This window comes from Tursiops truncatus, chromosome 4 (genome assembly GCF_011762595.2).
Source record: "Tursiops truncatus isolate mTurTru1 chromosome 4, mTurTru1.mat.Y, whole genome shotgun sequence".
Lineage (NCBI taxonomy): Eukaryota > Metazoa > Chordata > Mammalia > Artiodactyla > Delphinidae > Tursiops > Tursiops truncatus.
In genome coordinates this window covers 98,792,038-98,808,379 of record NC_047037.1, presented here as the reverse complement: position 1 = coordinate 98,808,379, position 16,342 = coordinate 98,792,038, and the positions used below count along the sequence as shown (strand labels likewise).

At 38.9% G+C, this 16,342-nt stretch overlaps 1 protein-coding gene across 1 annotated transcript in view; it reads left to right on the top strand.

Moving 5' to 3' along the window:
* Positions 1 to 16,342, top strand: part of EPHA6 (EPH receptor A6) — an 868,762-nt gene that overhangs the window by 625,456 nt on the left and 226,964 nt on the right. The window contains exon 11 of the mRNA XM_019922241.2: positions 15,807 to 15,992. Coding sequence (XP_019777800.1) covers positions 15,807 to 15,992 — 186 coding nt within the window. The remainder of the gene's footprint in view (positions 1 to 15,806; positions 15,993 to 16,342) is intronic.

Sequence of the window (16,342 nt, the reverse complement as noted above, 5' to 3'; positions counted from 1 at the left end):
TATTCATTCCATATACTTACAGCCTGGGCGGGGGGAGGGGAGGAGGGACACCATATGCCACACAAGACCACCTGGGCTACACTTGGGAACCCAGTGGACAACCGGGGGCTGTGGGAGACAGGCTTTGTAGTGTCAAGAGGGTAGGGTACCCCCGATACCCTCAGCAGGATGTGACTGGCTTGCTTGAATCATTCCCCAGGCTGGCAGGAGAACCTGTCACTCAGGGATGAGGAGGAACTGCATCTTATCCGTTTGATAAGGCGGGTTGTTTGGCCTTATCTGTGGGAGCAGAGTGAGGAGAAGAACCCATGGTAAAGCCATTTGAGGCCCTCCCTGTTCCCCCGTCAAACAGCACATAATATTGGTCCTTAGTTTTAGAACTTCTACCATAGTATCTCAGTGAGTCTTATCTACAGGGAAGGGAGACTAGAACAAGAATAAGGTTTTAATTGGTAGAGAAGTAGCAGTCACTCATTTTAGCCAAGAGAGGAGATGTTTAGTATTTTGGGCAATGTGTCCTTGCCTTTTTTCTGTGCTTAGGCAAAATTATGCAGTAGCCTTGCTCCGTCTCATTTTATTGCGTCTCAGAGTAACCTGGTTGAGGTTGAGGTTGGTATAATGTCTGATAGGAGAATAACATAGCCTAGCTCTGAGAGCGAGGCCGGCTTCTGATTGTAGAGCTGCTATTTTTTTCTGTCTCATTTGGAGGGACCTGATGTTGGTGGGGGACTAAATGAGATGGGTTCATCAGAGTAAGTTTCTGAAGAGGGGAAAGCTTGGCATTTGCTGCTTATATGAAGCCATCACGTAGAGAAGAACTGAGCAGGGTGGAGACAAGGGAGGAAGGGGAACAACTTGTAGAGAGTGTTCCCGTCAGAGGGAAACAGCAAATGTGATGAAAGAAGCATGTCATTACACCTGAGAGGTATGTTTTATTTTATTTATTTTTTAACATCTTTATTGGAGTATAATTGCTTTACAATGGTGTGTTAGTTTCTGCTTTATAACAAAGTGAATCAGCTATACATATACATATATCCCCATATCCCCTCCCTCTTGCGTCTCCCTCCCACACTCCCTATCCCACCCCTCTAGGTGGTCGCAAAGCACCGAGCTGATCTCCCTGTGCTATGCGGCTGCTTCCCACTAGCTATCCATTTTACATTTGGTAGTGTATATATGTCCATGCCACTCTCTCACTTCGTCCCAGCTTACCCTTCCCCCTCAAAAATAATGGTTCTGAAGAACCTAGGGGCAGGGCAGGAATAAGACGCAAACGTAGAGAATGGACTTGAGGACACGGGGAGAGGTATGTTTTAAAAAACCATCAGGAGCATGGCTTTCTGCTTCAGTGACTCTCAAGGGGTTGGAGGTAAGGGAGTACCAGAATCTCAGAACAGGGGGAGCAAACTTTCAGAAAGCCTCCAGGGGATGTCGATATGATAATCCTCCAAGACAGATTGTCCCTTGTTGCCTCTACCCTCCTCCACAGTTTTAGTTAAACGATATAGGCTTTATGTGGAAAATCCAATTCTAATTTAATATAACCCTATATACCATACAACAAAATTACTTGTCCAGAAAGGTTTTAACACCATCCAGGGAGAGAGATGGGATTGTTAGCAAGTGCGTGGGCTGTCAGTGGCAGAAGATCAATTATCCTAGATATATTTTTCTTGACTCTCTTGAAACTAGATAGACTGTAGTGATTTTTCCAGACCATCTAATATACAACCTATTTAAGCGAGGTCTCCATTTTATAGTGAAGGATTCCTAATATATGGTTTTATCATTCCATCTACCTGTGCATATCTAGTTAATGTGTTTGAACACTATACAGTAGTGAGTTTGAAGACATCATTGTTACTAACTGGGAATTTAGCATATTAACACAAGTATTAACAATGATAAATATCTCAGACCGCAGAGAATAGTGATTATAAGCATGGACTCTGGAGCCAGATTGCCTAGATTCAAATTACAGCTCTACCACTTTGTAATTACGTTACCATGGACAAGTTACTTAGCTCATATGCCTCAGTTTCCTCATCTGTAATGTGAAGATAATAACAGTACCCACCTCAAAGGTTTGTTGTCAAGATTAAAATATTTTTTAGGTTTTTAGACCTGGCTCATGATAAGCACTGTATAAGTGCTAGCTTTGTAATAATGATGGTGACACTGTGTTGGTAAAGGGAAGAAAAAGTATTTAACACCATATTCCTATAGTTGATGAGTTAATGATGGACTAAACAGTATATATAAAATTTCACATTTTATTAAGGAATAAATTCTCTTACCTATGATTACATACAGGGCCTCCACTCTTGCTACAAGGGCAATCATATAATGGATCAGTCTTTGGCAATATTTTAAAATATGCTTTAATTTAAAATATTTTTTCCTTTCTGGCTGATTTGTCTGATTCATCCAGGCTTACCACAGATAAGAGTTTTAATATATTCTATGACTGAATTTTTTACACTATGCCTAAAGAATGCACTAGGAGTCTCAGATCTTTAATTGAGGCAGCCATATTTAGTGTCACTGAAATAAGTGTGATAACAGCTTGATCATGCAAAGCTTGACATGAAGAAAATACCTGCCTGGTGTTAATAAGATTACATGAATTTCACACAACAGAAGACCAAAGTAAATTGCCACTCTGCCTGTCTTGATAAAATACCAACAGAGTTTGCTATTCATTTCACTATATTCAAAAGTTTATTTGAATTACTATGAAATGTTAACAGAAAATCACTTGCAATCTGGGCTCATGGCAGGTGAGAGGTTTTAAAATATTGCTGAATCTTTATATGTACTATCAGATTTATTAAGGCAAAATAAAAGAAGAAACAATATTTGTTTTGTTCTAGATATTCATTAAAGCAAACCAGAGTGATCTGAAAAGGAATTTCAAGTATCTTAGTAGGCCTGGATATATCGGACATTAATTTAAACACATACATATACCTTTACTCTCAAGGTTCACAGCCTCAATAGAAAAATGTTGAAAATTTCTATCATTTGCCAATTTTTTATGTCTAAGAGAAAATCTTTAAAAAATTAAAAACATTACAAACAAAACTGGAAAACTGGGGCTTCCCTGGTGGTGCAGTGGTTGAGAGTCCACCTGCCAATGCAAGGGACACGGGTTTGTGCCCCGGTCCGGGAAGATCCCACATGCCGTGGAGCGACTGGGCCCGTGAGCCATGGCCGCTGAGCCTGCGTGTCTGGAGCCTGTGCTCCACAACAGGAGAGGCCACAACAGTGAGAGGCCCACGTATCGCAAAACAAACAAACAAACAAAACTGGAAAACTATGGCTTCTTTCTCCTGTGAACACAAGAACATTTAACTTCCAATAAGTTGAAAGCATCATTAAGTTAAAAAAAAAAAAAACTATTCTTGTTTTGATGTCAAATTATGTAAGATTTCTAAAACCCCAATATCACATACACTGAACTTAGGGACCACATTCTAGTCAGCATTTTTTGTTTGCTTGTTTGTTTATTTTTTTAACTATATATATATATATATATATATATGTATGTATGTATATATAAAACTTGCTAGACTGCTTTTTATTTCTTTTTTTTTAAAAACTCACCACCTTTCCTAAACATCCTATAACACCAAGAGTTCCTTATAAGAATCAGAGTTTCACTATAGTTATGTAGGCAACACAGGAAAATACATTGTGGAAATCAATCAATCACAGTTTAAAAATTAATGAATTCATTCAAAAACATTCACTGAGTGCCATGCCCACTGTGTCTCAGCACTGTATTAAGTGCTGGGGATACCAAGACACATAGGGCAAGGACTTTGTCCCCAATAAGCTTTCATACTGGAAGGAGAAAGATGGATGTTGATGGGAAAGCATATATGAGAGCCTTCTAGCATCTATGCAGCAGGGTAACAAGGTGAGGGAGGGGGGTGATGAAGTAGAAAATGGGTGGTAGGTTAGAAAAGATTTGTAATGGAAGAGGCACCAACTTGTTCCTTTTGAATTTGTGTTCCTCTTAAATGACAGAAAAAGGTAGTGAAAGAATCAGAACTATCTGGTGTTGGAAATAAATTAGTACTGTACTCCTAAAACTCATTCACAGTTACTTTCAAAAGATTGTCACAGTATAGTAAGTCTTTGTTTTGGGCTAAGTCTTTCTAATAGACAAAGCTAATTTGCTTCAGGAAACATTTGCCATGGTGAGACATAAGCTTTATTGCATCTCTTTCCAAAGGCAAGCCACCAAGGGAAGATGCCACCCTCGAGTTAAGTCATTTTACTACCTATAATGACATATTACTGGGGTGTTTATAAGTTGCCTGCATTAAAAAAGTTTGGAAAAGGGCCCCAGCTGAGGTGGATTTATCATGAATTCAATGAAGCTTAGGCTTCAGGGCTCCTCACTTGCAGAGGTCCCTTCCAAGGTCTTGAGAGGGGTCCTAGCGATTTTTGTATTTATAACTTTGCATGTTTTTATTAGATAGGATTTCCCAAAGTAGATGAGGTTCAGGCCCCACAAAACCTTGATTCATCACCGGGTTTCAGGTAATTATAAGTCAGTAGGTTTCTTGAATGAAGCCTCTGTGTTATTGACAAACATCAGATGAAGTAATTAGCAGTGTGGTAGTCTATTTTAAATCCGAAATCTACCTCAAAGATGAGCCAAGAGCTTATTAATTAATAAAGTACCACTTTTTGAATGGTGGTAGTAATCACATCTCTTTCAGATAAAATCAGGAATGAAATATATTATGGAAAACCAGCAGTGGTTGATAATCCTAAATGTTAAGTATACTTCTTTTTTCTGACTTTAAAGTGTTTCTCCTTCATTCACCTATGCAGGTCCAGACTGATGGCTTATTTTTAAAAATTCTTTTAGTCACTTCATTGGTTCTAACAATACAAGCTCCATGATTTTAGAAACTGAAGGACTCTACAATGTATAAAGGCTATATAACTTAACCAAACAGAGCACATTCACATGCTGGCTTATCTGTGGTACATCAATATTGTAACAAGAACATAAGCACTAGGAGAGAATAAGAGGAAAATCAAAGCCTTATCCCTATTGAATTATTTACCCCATTGTTGAGAATATCAATGAGGGAGGTGTGGCCACACTATGAAGGCAAATTGAGCTGCGGTCACAGAGCTGCCCTAATGCTCCCCCAGTCAACTAGCATTGGTTTCCTTTAGATAGCTGTGTACACACAAAAACTTACATACTTCAGGGTGTTGTCATCACTTTTTGCTATGTACTAGAATCCTGGCAGCTTCTCAGATTTAGAAAGGCATAAACCCTAAAAACAAACATATCATGAGTCTGCCCTTTGCCGTGATTTAGAGTGGCTGTTTTATTTGTAATAGTTCAAAATTTTGAGATTGTCATACCTAGCAACTACTATACTTTTCTTCTGCCAACTGCATCTTATTCTTCCCACTTGTAGTATTTTCTCCCATTCTACATGTTTTTTCACTTTCTTGATAGTGTCCTTTGAAGCACAAATTTTAATTTTTATAAAATCCCATTCATCTATTTTTCTTTTGGTTGTTTGTGCTTCTGGTATCATATCTATGAAACTGTTGTCTAATGCAAGGTCATAAAGATTTACTCCTGTGTTTTCTTCTAAGAGTTTTATAGCGTTACATCTTACATTTGGATATTTGTACCATTTGGAATTAATTTTCATATATGGTGTGAAGTGTAGGAGTCCAGCTTCATTATTTTGTGTGTGGATGTACAGTTGTCCCAGCATCATTTGAAAAGACTGTTTTTTCCACATTGAATTGTTTTGGCACCCTTGTTGAAAATCAATCGACCATACATATGAGGGTTTATTTCTATACTGTCAATTCTGTTCCATTGATTTACATGTCTGTTCTTATTCCAGTACCACACTGTGATTGCAGTAGCTTTGAACTGAGTTTTGAAACCAGGATGTGTGAGTCCTCCCACTTTGTTCCTTACCAACATGGTTTTGGTTATTCTGTTTCCTTGATTGCCATATGAATTTTAGAATTAGCTTGGCAATCTCTGGAAAGAAGGCAGCTGGGATTTTCATAGGAATTGCAATGGAACCATAAGTCGATTTGGGAAGTAGTGACATTTTAATAAGATTATCTTCCAGTCCATGAATCCAGCATGTCTTTATATTTATTTAGATCTTCTTCAATTTCTTTCAACAGTTTTATACTTTTCAGTGTAAATCTTGCACTTATTTGGTTAAATTTTTCCCTAAGTATTTATTTCTTTTGATGCTGTTACACATGGAATTGTTTTCTTAATTTCATTTTTGGATTACTCACTGCTGGTGTGTAGAAATAATATTGATCTTATATCCTACAACCTTGCTGAACTCATTTATTAATGCTAACAGTTATTTTCCTAGATTTCCAGGAATATGTCTTGTGGTCTTCCAGTTTCCCAGGAATACATTGGAATATTTCAAAGTCTTTGTGGACATCTCATTCCTCAGCTTTTCTTTTTAAACTTTTCAGTTGGGCTGTTTTTTGCCCCCAACTGTTATCCATTGCCTCATGCAACTGCCATGTTAAAATATTTGCCTGAAAATGTTTTCCAGAAATGGCCCGTGAGGAAAAGCTTTTCTTACTAGACAGCTCTCAGTCAGGTCAAAGGCAGGCCTTTCAAGTGAGGTCTTCCAGGGGACCACCAGACATGTAAAACAATGACATTTCTTTGGGAATGAGGCTTTGAAGGCCCTCCCAGTCCATGCTGCTCCTTCTGGTACCAGGGATGTGGGCTGTTTTTCAAAGTTACCACTGGCATGGAGAGCAAAGATCAAGGACGAGTTAAAGCAAAACAGATCTCATTGTTCTTACAGAAATTAATTTGTTTTCCTTGAATAAATTGCTCCCCAATTTGCTACAAGCATGTTGGTTAAATTTTTTTTTAACATCTTTATTGGGGTATAGTTGCTTTACAATGGTGTGTTAGTTTCTGCTTTATAATAAAGTGAATCAGTTATACATATACATATGTTCCCATATCTCTTCCCTCTTGCGTCTCCGTCCCTCCCACCCTCCCTATTCCATCCCTCCAGGCGGTCACAAAGCACCGAGCTGATCTCCCTGTGCTATGTGGCTGCTTCCCACTAGCTATCTACCTTACGTTTGGTAGTGTATATATGTCCAGGCCTCTCTCTCGCTTTGTCACAGGTCACCCTTCCTCCTGCCCATATCCTCAAGTCTGTTCTCTAGTAGGTCTGTGTCTTTATTCCTGTCTTATCCCTAGGTTCTTCGTGACATTTTTTTCCCCTTAAATTCCATATATATGTGTTAGCATTCGGCATTTGTCTTTCTCTTTCTGACTTACTTCACTCTGTATGACACACTCTAGGTCTATCCACCTCATTGCAAATAGCTCAATTTCGTTTCTTTTTATGGCTGAGTAATATTCCATTGTATATATGTGCCACATCTTCTTTCTCCATTCATGCGATGACGGACACTTAGGTTGTTTCCATCTCTGGGCTATTGTAAATAGAGCTTCAATGAACATTTTGGTACATGATTCTTTTTGAATTATGGTTTTCTCAGGGTATATGCCCACTAGTGGGATTGCTGGGTTATATGGTAGTTCTATTTGTAGTTTTTTAAGGAACCTCCATACTGTTCTCCATAGTGCCTGTACCAATTCACATTCCCACCAGCAGTGCAAGAGGGTTCCGTTTTCTCCACACCCTCTCCAGCATTTATTGTTTCTAGATTTTTTTGATGATGGCCATTCTAACTGGTATGAGATGATATCTCAATGTAGTTTTGATTTGCATTTCTCTTATGACTAATGATGTTGAGCATTCTTTCATGTGTTTGGTATATCTTCTTTGTAGAAATGTCTATTAGGTCTTCTGCCCATTTTTGGATTGGGTTGTTTGTTTTTTTGTTATTGAGCTGCATGAGCTGCTTGTAAATTTTGGAAATTAATCCTTTGTCAGTTGCTTCATTTGCAAATATTTTCTCCCATTCTGAGGGTTGTCTTTTGGTCTTGTTTATGGTTTCCTTTGCTGTGCAAAAGCTTTGAAGTTTCATTAGGTCCCATTTGTTTATTTTTGTTTTTATTTCCATTTCTCTAGGAGGTGGGTCAGAAAGGATCTTGCTGTGATTTATGTCATAGAGTGTTCTGCCTATGTTTTCCTCTAAGAGTTTGATACTTTCTGGCCTTACATTTAGGTCTTTAATCCATTTTGAGCTTATTTTTGTGTATGGTGTTAGGGAGTGTTCTAATCTCATACTTTTACATGTAGCTGTCCAGTTTTCCCAGCACCACTTATTGAAGAGGCTGTCCTTTTTCCACTGTACATTCCTTTCTCCTTTATCAAAGATAAGGTAACCATATGTGTGTGGGTTTATCTCTGGGCTTTCTATCCTGTTCCATTGATCTATCTTTCTGTTTTTGTGCCAGTATCCTACTGTCTTGATTATTGTAGCTTTGTAGTATAGTCTGAAGTCAGGGAGCCTGATTCCTCCAGCTCCGTTTTTTGTTCTCAAGATTGCTTTGGCTATTCGGGGTCTTTTGTGTTTCCATACACATTGTGAAATTTTTTGTTAAAGTTCTGTGAAAAATGCCAGTGGTAGTTTGATAGGGATTCCATTGAATATGTAGATTGCTTTGGGTAGTAGAGTCATTTTCACAATGTTGATCCTCGCAATCCGAGAACATGGTATATCTCTCCATCTATTTGTATCATCTTTAATTTCTTTCATCAGTGTCTTATAATTTTCTGCATACAGGTCTTTCATCTCCTTAGGTAGCTTTATTCCTAGATATTTTATTCTTTTTGTTGCAGTGGTAATGGGAGTGTTTTCTTGATTTCACTTTCAGATTTTTCATCATTAGCATATAGGAATGTGAGAGATTTCTGTGCATTAATCTTGTATCCTGCTACTTTACCAAATTCATTGATTAGCTCTAGTAGTTTTCTGGTAGCATCTTTAGGATTCTCTATGTATAGTATCATGTCATCTGCAAACAGGGACAGCTTTACTTCTTCTTTTCCGATTTGGATTCCTTTTATTTCCTTTTCCTCTCTGATTGCTGTGGCTAAAACTTCCAAAACTATGTTGAATAAGAGTGGTGAGAGTGGGTGACCTTGTCTTGTTCCTGATCTTAGTGGAAAGGCTTTCAGTTTTTCACCATTGAGGATGATGTTAGCTGTGGGTTTGTCATATATGGCCTTGATTATGTTGAGGAAAGTTCCCTCTATGCCTACTTTCTGCATGGTTTTTATCATAAATGGGTGTTGAATTTTGTCAAAAGCTTTCTCTGCATCTATTGAGATGTCAAAAGCTTTCTCTGCATCTTTTGTCAAAAGCTTTCTCTGCATCTATGGTTTTTCTCCTTCAATTTGTAATATGGTTTATCACATTGATTGATTTGCGTATATTGAAGAATCCTTGCATTCCTGGAATAAACGCCACTTGATCATGGTGTATGACCCTTTCAACATGCTGTTGGATTCTGTTTGCTAGTATTTTGTTGAGGATTTTTGCATCTATGTTCATCAGTGATATTGGCCTGTAGTTTTCTTTCTTTGTGACATCCTTGTCTGGTTTTGGTGTCAGGGTGATGGTGGCCTCGTAGAATGACTTTGGGAGTGTTCCTCCCTCTGCTATATTTTGGAAGAGTTTGAGAAGGATAGGTGTTAGCTCTTCTCTAAATGTTTGATAGAATTCGCCTGTGAAGCCATCTGGTCCTGGGCTTTTGTTTGTTGGAAGATTTTTAATCACAGTTTCAATTTCAGTGCTTGTGATTGTTCTGTTCATATTTTCCATTTCTTCCTGATTCAGTCCTGGTAGGTTGTGCATTTCTAAGAATTTGTCAATTTCTCCCAGGTTGTCCATTTTATTGGCATAGAGTTGCCTGTAGTAATCTCTCATGATCTTTTGTATTTCTGCAGTGTCAGTTGTTACTTCTCCTTTTTCATTTCTAATTCTATTGATTTGAGTCTTCTCCCTTTTTTCTTGATGAGTCTGGCTAATGGTTTGTCAATTTTGTTTATCTTCTCAAAGAACCAGCTTTTAGTTTTATTGATCTTTGCTATCGTTTCCTTCATTTCTTTTTCATTTATTTCTGATCTGTTCTTTATGATTTCTTTCTTTCTGCTAACTTTGGGGGTTTTTTTGTTCTTCTTTTCTAGTTGCTTTAGGTGCAAGGTTAGGTTGTTTATTTGAGATGTTTCCTGTTTCTAAAGGAGGGCTTGTATTGCTATAAACTTCCCTCTTAGAACTGCTTTTGCTGCATCCCATAGGTTTTGGGTCGTTGTGTCTCCATTGTCATTTGTTTCTAGGTATTTTTTGATTTCCTATTTGATTTCTTCAATGATCACTTCGTTATTAAGTAGCGTATTGTTTAGCCTCCATGTGTTTGTATTTTTTACAGATCTTTTCCTGTAATTGATATCTAGTCTCATAGCATTGTGGTTTGAATAGATACTTGATACAATTTCAGTTTTCTTAAATTTAGCAAGGCTTGATTTGTGACCCAAGATATGATCTATCCTGGAGAATGTTCCATGAGCACTTGAGAAAAATGTGTATTCTGTTGTTTTTGGATGGTGTGTCCTATAAATATCAATTAAATCCATCTTGTTTAATGTATCATTTAAAGCTTGTGTTTCCTTATTTATTTCATTTTGGATGATCTGTCCATTGGTGAAAGTGTGGTGTTAATGTCCTCTACTATGAATGTGTTACTGTTGATTTCCCCTTTTATGGCTGTTAGTATTTGGCTTATGTATTGAGGTGCTCCTATGTTGGGTGCATAAATATTTACAATTGTTATATCTTCTTCTTGAATCGATCCCTTGATCATTATGTAGTGTCCTTCTTTGTCTCTTCTAATAGTCCTTATTTTAAAGTCTATTTTGTCTGATATAAGAATTGCTACTCCAGCTTTCTTTTGGTTTCCATTTGCATGGAATATCTTTTTCCATCCCCTTACTTTCAGTCTGTATGTGTCTCTAGGTCTGAAGTGGGTCTCTTGTAGACAGCATATATAAGGGTCTCGTTTTTGTATCCATTCAGCCAGTCTGTGTCTTTTGGTGGGAGCATTTAGTCCATTTACATTTAAGGTAATTATCGATATGTATGTTCCTATTCCCATTTTCTAAATTGTTTTGGGTTCATTATTATAGGCCTTTTCCTTCTCTTGTGTTTCTTGTCTAGAAAAGTTCCTTTAGCATTTGTTTTAAAGCTGGTTTGGTGGTGCTGAACTGTCTCAGCTTTTGCTTGTCTGTAAAGGTTTTAATTTCTCCATCAAATCTGAATGAGATCCTTGCTGGGTAGAGTAGTCTTGGTTGCAGGTTTTTCTCCTTCATCACTTTCAGTATGTCCTGCCACTCCCTTCTGGCTTGTAGGGTTTCTGCTGAGAGATCAGCTGTTAACCTTATGGTGATTCCCTTGTGTGTTACTTGTTGTTTTTCCCTTGCTGCTTTTAATATGTTCTCTTTGTATTTAATTTTTTGACAGTTTGATTAATATGTGTCTTGGCTTGTTTCTCCTTGGGTTTATCCTGTATGGGACTCTCTGTGCTTCCTGGACTTGATTAACTATTTCCTTTCCCATATTAGGGAAGTTTTCAACTATAATCTCTTCAAATATTTTCTCAGTCCCTTTCTTTTTCTCTTCTTCTTCTGGAACCCCTATAGTTTGAATGTTGGTGCGTTTAATGTTGTCCCAGAGGTCTCTGAGACTGTCCTCAGTTCTTTTCATTCTTTTTTCTTTATTCTGCTCTGCAGTAGTTATTTCCACTTTTATCTTCCAGGTCACTTATCTGTTCTTCTGCCTCAGTTATTCTGCTATTGATCTCATCTAGAGTACTTTTAATTTCATTTGTTGTGTTGTTCATCGTTGCTTGTTTCATCTTTATTTCTTCTAGGTCCTTGTTAACTGTTTCTTGCATTTTGTCCATTCTATTTCCAAGGTTTCGGATCTTCCTTACTATCATTATTCTGAATTCTTTTTCAGCTAGACTGCCTATTTCCTCTTCATTTGTTAGGTCTGGTGCATTTTTATCTTGCTCCTTTATCTGTTGTGTGGTTTTCTGTCTTCTCATTTTGCTTATCTTACTGTGTTTGGGGTCTCCCTTTTGCAGGCTGCAGGTTCGTAGTTCCTGCTGTTTTTGATGTCTGTCTCCAGTGGCTAAGGTTGGTTCAGGGGGTTGTGTAGGCTTCCTGGTGGAGGGGACTAGTGCCTGTGTTCTGGTGGATGAGGCTGGATCTTGTCTCTCTGGTTGGCAGGTGTACATCTGGTGGTGTGTTTTGGGGTGTCTGTGGACTTATTATGATTTTAGGCAGCCTCTCTCCTAATAGGTGGCTTGTATTCCTGTTTTGCTAGTTGTTTGGCATAGGGTGTCCAGCACTGTAGCTTGCTGGTTGTTGAGTGAAGCTGGGTGGTGGCGTTGAGATGGAGATCTCTGGGAGATTTTCACCGTTTGATATTATGTGGAGCTGGGAGGTCTCTTGTGGACCAGTGTCCTGAAGTTGTCTCTCCCACCTCAGAGGCACAGCACTGACTCCTGGCTGCAGCACCAAGAGCCTTTCATCCACACGGCTCAGAATAAAAGGGAGAAAAAGTAGAGAGAAAGAATTAGTAGAAGTAGGAAGAAAGAAAGAAAGGAAGGAAGGAACAAAGAAAGAAAGAAGAAAAGAAGGAAAGAAAGAAAGGAGGGAGGGAGTGAGGGAGCGACGGTGGGAGGAAGGAAGGAAGGAAAGAAGAAAGAAAGAAAGAAGATAAAGTAAAATAAAATAAAATGTAATAAAGTTATTAAATCAAAAAATAACTAAGAAAAAAATTTTTTAAAGAACAGGACGGATAGAACCTTAGGACAAATGGTGGAAGCAAAGCTATACAGACAAAATCTCATACAGAAGCATACACATACACACTCACAAAAAGATGAAAAGGGGAAAAAAATCATAAATCTTGCTCTCAAAGTCCACCTTCTCAATTTGGGATGATTCGTCATCTATTCATGTATTCCACAGATGCAGGGTACATCAAGTTGATTGTGGAGCTTTAATCCACTGCTTCTGAGGCTGCTGGGAGAGAGTTCCCTTAGTCTTCTTTGTTCTCACAGCTCCCAGCGGCTCAGTTTTGGATTTGGCCCCGCCTCTGCGTGTAGGTCGCCGGAGGGCGTCTGTTTTCGCTCATATAGGACGGGGTTAAAGGAGCCGCTGACTCAGGGGCTCTGGCTCACTCAGGCCGGTGGGAGGGAGGGGCACGGAGTGTGGGGCGAGCCTGCGGTGGCAGAGGCCGGCGTGACGTTGCACCAGCCTGAGGTGCGCCGTGCGTTCTCCTGGAGAAGTTGTCCCTGGATCCCGGGACCCTGGCAGTGGCGGGCTGCACAGGCTACCCGAAAGGAAGGTGAGGAGAGTGACCTGTGCTCGCACACAGGCTTCTTTGTGGCGGCAGCAGCAGCCTTAGCTTCTCCTGCCTGTCTCTGGGGTCCGCGCTTTTAGCCGCGGCTCGTACCCATCTCTGGAGCTCCTTTAAGCGGTGCTCTTAATCCCCTCTCCTCGTGCACCAGGAAACAAAGAGGGAAGAAAAAGTCTCTTGCCTCTTCGGCAGCTCCAGACCTTTTCCTGGACTCCCTCCCGGCTAGCCGTGGTGGACTAACCCCTTCAGGCTGTGTTCACGCCGCCAGTCCTCTCCCTGTGCCCCGACGGAAGCCCGAGCCTCAGCTCCCAGCCCCCGCCCACCCCGGAGGGTGAGCAGACAAGCCTCTCGGGCTGGTGAGTGCCGGTCGGCAGCGATCCTCTGTGCGGGAATCTCCCCGCTTTGCCCTCCGCACCCCTGTTGCTGCGCTCTCTGCGGCCTCGAAGCTCCCCCACTCCGCCACCCGCAGTCTCTGCCCGCGAAGGGCCTTCCTAGTGTGTGGAAATCTTTCCTCCTTCACAGCTCCCTCCCACTGGTGCAGGTCCTGTCCCTATTCTTTTGTCTCTGTTTTTTCTTTTTTTCTTTTGCCCTACCCAGGTACGTGGGGAGTTTCTTGCCTTTTGGGAGGTCTGAGGTCTTCTGCCAGCGTTCAGTAGGTGTTCTGTAGGAGTTGTTCTGCGTGTAGATGTATTTCTGGTGTATCTGTGGGGAGGAAGGTAATCTCCGCATCTTGCTCTTCCGCCGTCTTCCCCTCGTCCTGCTTTTTATTTCTAATGGACGTGTTTACACATAATTTAGGAGGCAAAGTTTTGGCTTATTTCCTTTCTAGTTTTTTTTCATTTAGAAAAACATCTTAACATCTATACCGAAATATAATTAATATTCATGAATAGTCAACATTTAGTTGACTGTAATGAATTGGTTCAAAGAAAATATGGATAATCTGTGATGCTGCAAAAATTTAATTTGATCCTCTACACTTAAACTTACATAGCATCGAGCTACTGGCCAGAACTGCTAGCTAATAAACCAACTGAAGATATTTTAATTTTTATTTCTTTCACCTTTCCAAAGATTTATATAACTTAAAGCACATAAATAGTACTTTACAGTTTGTAAGCAGTTTTATATGCATTATCACTTTTGATCTTCTCAGTATCCTTATGGGGAAGGAACATTATAGAATTACAAAAGGTTTCATTATTATATTCACTTATAGATGAATAAATTGGGGATCAAGCATCATGCTTTTAAGTAAATGCAGGGAATTGACCATAGAAAAATTAAATATGAAATCTCAAGCTTTATTGAATTTACTGCATTGCACTGAGAAGTCTCTGACCGTCCTTCCCTCAATAACCCCTCTAGTCAACCTTGTCTCCTTACTGCCCTACGTCCGTGTCATTCTCTTTACTGTTTCTGACCATTGAAACTTTGTCTTCACTTCCCTCACTCCATATACTCCTGTCTGGAATGTTGCTAGTTTTCTTGAATATCTGAATCCTAACCATCATTCAAGGTCCAGCAAAAGTTTCCACCTCCTCCAGGAAGTCTTGCAGCTCCCATTGTTCTTACTTAAATAATACAACATTTGCATGGATTGGTTCTTAGGTTCCTAAGTGTTTCAATGTTTCATCTAAATTCTCCTTCTAGATTATAAGCTACAAAGAACAAAGACCAGCTCTTATACTTCTTTGAAATCCACAGCACTCTAGCACTGGATATATATGTAGTAAATTCATGATAAATATTTGGCTGTTTTTTAATCTATCCATTGGAGCCATTGCTGAACTGTAGATAATCTTACTGTATTTGTATTCAAACCATGTGACATGTAATTTAACCTGTGTGAACTCAACTATAGTAAGTAATTATAGTTAATTATAATTAACTATAATTATAGTGTGGTCTTTTCAATATGTTCATATACCAGTTGACCCTAGCATTGATTTCTAATGGCAGTGAAGCCCAGACATATGCCTGTGCAATCAAATCAACTACATATGCCTGATGGATTCCCTGAAAAGAGCAGGAATTTGGCCCATATATCAGTATTGAGAACAGGAACAGGAAATGTTATGGAGTGATTGCTTTTCTGTAGAATTGCATTAGCATCACCCATTCTGCCTGTCATAATTTCTCAGCAGATCAGGGATATCTATCAATGGAAGTTCCTGTGGTACAGTATATGAAAATGCATTTCATTATTCATTACAAATGATGCTGATCAGACATATTGTCATTACAAGTTTAATTTTTAAGGAAGAGATCTCTGTGTAAAAATGGCACACTTGAGAGTCATCATCTTAAAAAACAAAAAGATGGTACTTTGTGACAATTCAATTTTTCTGGAATATAAGTATTCTGTTTAAACAACTAACTACTTTTGTTCATATTTTAAGGTGAATTTGGAGAAGTCTGTAGTGGGCGTTTGAAAACACCAGGGAAAAGAGAGATCCCGGTTGCCATCAAAACTTTGAAAGGTGGCCACATGGATCGGCAAAGAAGAGATTTTTTAAGAGAAGCAAGTATCATGGGTCAGTTTGACCACCCAAATATCATTCGCTTAGAAGGTGTTGTCACAAAAAGTAAGTACTGATTTTCTTTTTTTATATATCTGTCTCAATTCCTTAAATAAAAAAAAAAAAAGCTTAATAGCAATATCACAGCCATTTAGGGGATAACTTAGTTCAGATATCATCTTCAGATATTGTCCCTTGGAGTCTTGATATTAGTCTATGACATTATCAGAGTTTGCATTGGTCACCAAACAGCTTTGAAATGTTTTTTTATTACCTGTAAATCATTTGCTAATTTAACTTGAAATAATAAATCAAGGTAAAGGGTTATATATTTTTTCCTAATTTCTGTAAGCAATTCACTTCTTCTGAACCTGCCTAAATTTCAATATTAATAGGAGAAACAGTTAAAATATTTG